A 4,320-nucleotide genomic window follows, 5' to 3' on the forward strand; every position below is an offset into this window, starting at 1 on the left:
ATCTTTGAAAACCATCTGTGGGAGTATATTTAGAATAAATTGCTAAATCAAAAGGTCCAAGCTTTTGTAACTTTGATGCATATTTTCAGAGAGTGAGATCGCATACTTCTACCAGCAATGCGTGAGAATGCCAGTTTCCTTTAGACTTGCTAAGGGAGCATGTCGCCAAACTTTGGATTTTTACTAATCCAGTAACTGAAAAACAGTCTATCGATCAGAGATTTGCCATTACATTTAGTGAAGTGGTTGGGCATCTTTTTGCGTCTAACGACCATCTGTGTTTTGTTTCCTGGGAATTGTTTGTGTATGTTTGTTGCCCGTTTTTCTAATGAGTTTTTCCAAAATGTCCCTTTTAGTAACAAGAGCCACAGCTAGCACACTCTGGAACCAACACCTACTATCTGGAGCCAGGAAGAACAAGAAACGAACGTACCGACTGGATTTACTCAGGCAGGAACAGTTCAAGTGAGCAGAGAGGGTAGGAGCTGTGCTTCATACCGAGATTCTAGTCTTGGGAGACAGTGATAAGCTTTCCCTTCCCCATTATCATGCAAACACAACCCCTTTCCAGTGGGAAACCAAACCCATCACCCCATCAGCGTGGATGAGCATGGGACTCAGGTCTGGCCAGATCATCTCTTCCCTTGACCAACTGTGATTGATCAAAGGATTGTCATGTGACCTACACCTGCTCAAACACACCCTCACCCCCCAGCTTCTGCTAGATCTGCAGGAAAAGAAGTCCACTTTCTTTTTACTAGGGCCACTAGCTTGAAGAACAATACGAGGTGACTTTGCTGTGTGTGGAAAATCTGCCAAGGAAGAAACCCAACCGAGGAAAGAATAACTGAGAAGAGGAAAAAAGGGGGATTGAGCACGTGGGGTCCACCATGCCTGGAACCAGGATTCACTCCCTTGTTCTTCCCAGTTCCACGGGCCAGGAAACTCCCTCCTCTGCTTGGATTGCTGTCGTTCGCAACCAAAAACACCCTAACACAGATGGAGACAATAAAACACGCTCACCCTCTCGGGGTTGACGTCCAGAGCATCACAGACCGTGATGGCAAAGTGCTTGGCCCTTTCGAAGCTCCCTTTCCCGATGCTGTGAGAGCCGTCTATCAGAAACAGGACATCCATCGCCGCGGAGCACCACATCACTAGGGGAGAGGGAGACAGATGGGTGACAACCAGCCTCCCTGCCGTCTGGTCCCAAGTATCTCACTCCCCAAAGCAGAGTGGAGGCAGAAATGACTCTGTGGTAAGCCAGCTGCTGCTCTTCTCGGCACGATGGTGAGGAAGGGCCCCGGAGAAGGCCTGGGCCAGAGGCGGCCCTCCGCTGCAGCGGGAAGCACACACCCACCTGGGCATGATGCGCAAAGACGCCCTCACGGGAAAGTCTTTCTAACCCGTTCCCCGTTTGCCCCGAGAATACTTGCCGGCGGTGCTCGCGACTGTAGCACTTACCCTGAGATAACTCACAGATTCCAGTCCTGACCTTAACCGCCAAAGTGTGCCACGAAATATCCGGCTTTTATTATTATTGTTGCATCGCTCTAGTGTATCGATAGTCTTTGGAAACAAATGACATCATTCTATTTAGAGTATTCTGGTTTTAGTAATGGTGTTTCCACATTTACAAAATACAGTAATTCTCAATCACTGAAAATGTCAAATCCTAGAAACGTAGCATTCCTACGTGTGATGTCAACACCGTTCTCGAAGAGTTATTAGCTGGATTCATTTGATGAATCCGATTTATGGATACATTTCTGTTATATTAGGATTAGAGACAAGTTGTTTAGCAATAGCTCCAAGAACAGTTTTTAATATTTTATTTTCGCATCGAAAACCAGTCAGATTTGCTTCAGCCTCAAAGAACATGTTTACGTAAAATTAACGTTGGCGGCGAGCTGCACGTTTTTTGTTTTTGTTTTTCTAAACAGGAAATGGGCTATTAATGAAAGAGTCTAATTCAGCAACACTGAGCCCTATGAGAGGATTAGCTGCTGGGCCAGTGAGGGATACTGAAAGGCCTTGGTTCCAGCCCTTGGGGCCCACGATTTAGTACAGGACACAGCCAGGCGGCCTGGCACGTGATGTCACATTACCCAGGAGATAAGAAATAACAGCCAGCACTGATTGCTTCTTTCCTATATGCCAAGTGCTACTTTACACACTTTATATGGACTAATTAGTTTTAAAGTCACCATGACCTTTGGGTGACTTTAAAAAAAAATTTTTAACAGATGTATTGAGATATCATAAAATACACCATATAGTATAAAACACCTTATAAAACACCATATAATTCATCCACTTAAAGTGGATAATTCAATGGCTTTTAGTATATTCACAGACATTCCATCATCATCTCAATTTCAGAACATTTCCATCACCTTTAAAGAAACTTGTACCTTTTAGTTATCAGCTCCCTGGCTCCCCACCCCCACCCCACCCCTAAGCAGAGCTATAATTTTTATTCCCACTGGAGGGAGGAGGAAAGCGAGGCACAGGGCAGTTCAGTAACATTCCTGAGGACAAAGTGCTAGGAAGTGGCAGAGCCAGGAATCCAACCCGGGCTTTGTGGCTCCAGAGCCCGCACCAGCCACAGAGATGCAAGAGAGCAGAAGCAAGAGAAGCACCAGCGAGAAGGTGACGCAGGAAGGCAGCGAAGGAGAGCGAGTCCACCCGAGCGGGGAGGAAGGGATGTGTCGGGGGCCTGGGCACGGGCAGGTGTGGCCTCCGCACATGGGGACCGAGTAAGGCGGAAAAGGAAGAAACGTGGCAGCAGGCGAGGCTGGTTGGGTAAACAGCGGTCACGTCACTGAAGATCTCAAACTGTGGACCAAGAAATCTGGCAACGGGGATTTACCAAGAGTTTTTTACCCAGGAGAGGGACTTGGGCGGGCCTGTTTGGGGAAAATGATTCTGGCGACAGCGTGAGTTGGAAACTGTCTGGAGTAACATGGTTTCCATGCGGAGGCTGAAATGGGCATTTGGAGGATGGAATAAAACATGGGCTTACTTTTGCTGGCCGCTGAAATCTTCCCAATGGTCTCCTTGCTTACGTGGACTTCCTGAAGAGGGAGGGATGGGGTCACTAGGAGAGAAGACACCAGAAGCCGTCTTAGTCTCCAGATTATGTGAACAGAATGAACAGGAGATAAGAGACAAAATGGGAATGTGGGAGAGTCTAATGATATCGCAAGTTAAAAATTAGCAGATGGGGAGCATGAAAGAACCCTCGATCACCCCACTTCTATCGGGCACCTTTGTATCTAAATTTGAAGACAATTAAACATATACTCAGAAGGGTTATAGAGAACCTGTGATTTCAACGAGTTTTGCCCTGGTTAAGTATAATAACTGGGTCTCTCGCTGACTGCCATAAAAGTCGACCTTGGATGTAAATAGATAACTCGTAAAGAGAATTTATAGAAAAGCACAGGGGAAATGTTTAAGCAGGTGATGTTTTCAGTCAAACGAGGAAATAGCGTTTTAAACGTGAAATGTAAATGATCAAATTCTAAGTTTATCTGTACTTGGGGGAAAGCTTCATTCAGGAAAAAAATTTCCGGTGGTGGCACTGTAAATTGGTACAACTCTTTTGGAAAAAATTTGGTCAAATAACTTAAGGATCATAACAATGCTTATATCCTTTAACCTTGTAATACCACACCTGGGCATTGACCTGAAAGAAAAAAACTTTAGAGAAGGGAAATGTGCATCAAGACGCTCCTTTCGACATTTTTTTGTGATAGAAGGATGTGGACGATAACAAGTATCCAAACAGACGATACTATGAGTAATTGCTTATGTATTTGTTCGATGACATTAACACGAACGAGGGCTAAAAAGTTTGGAGGCAGGAAGTTCACGGATATATTTCTCCTTCTTTTACAGGATACCCGGTAAAATTGTACTAATGGCATCTGATCAATAACAATTTACAAAATTAACTGAGGGCAATGAAGGTGCCACTTGGAGAGATCATTTCAAAAGCCAACGGCACTTGGTCGATGTCTAGTGGCCAAAGAAATATACACACGGATGCTTTATACATGTCGATATCTGGGAAGGGGGGTCGCGGTAAGCACAGAGGAAACAAAGCTAGGGTGGGCAGAGCCCTGGAGCAGGCTGGGCCAAAAAGGGGACAGAGGAAGGAACATGATCTGGGGGTTCGGGAGGAAGTGAGCTGGGTGCTGAAGGATGAGTAGGAGTTTACCAGGGTAGCAGTGCTGGGTAAGGTGGTAATCCAGGCAGAGGGGCCACCATAATGGAGAATTCCTAGGATGAGAGGGAGCAAGGGGACTGGGCAGG

At 45.8% G+C, this 4,320-nt stretch overlaps 1 protein-coding gene across 1 annotated transcript in view; it reads right to left on the minus strand.

Annotated features, from left to right (window-relative positions):
• VWA2 (von Willebrand factor A domain containing 2) overlaps positions 1-4,320 on the minus strand; it is a 31,831-nt gene that overhangs the window by 27,078 nt on the left and 433 nt on the right. Inside the window, exons 2-3 of the mRNA XM_006920941.1 lie at positions 3,026-3,100; positions 1,024-1,157 (exon numbers count right to left, since the gene is read on the minus strand). Of these exons, the coding sequence (XP_006921003.1) occupies positions 1,024-1,157; positions 3,026-3,100 (209 nt within the window). The remainder of the gene's footprint in view (positions 1-1,023; positions 1,158-3,025; positions 3,101-4,320) is intronic.

This window comes from Pteropus alecto, unplaced genomic scaffold, assembly GCF_000325575.1.
Source record: "Pteropus alecto unplaced genomic scaffold, ASM32557v1 scaffold177, whole genome shotgun sequence".
Classification (NCBI taxonomy): domain Eukaryota; kingdom Metazoa; phylum Chordata; class Mammalia; order Chiroptera; family Pteropodidae; genus Pteropus; species Pteropus alecto.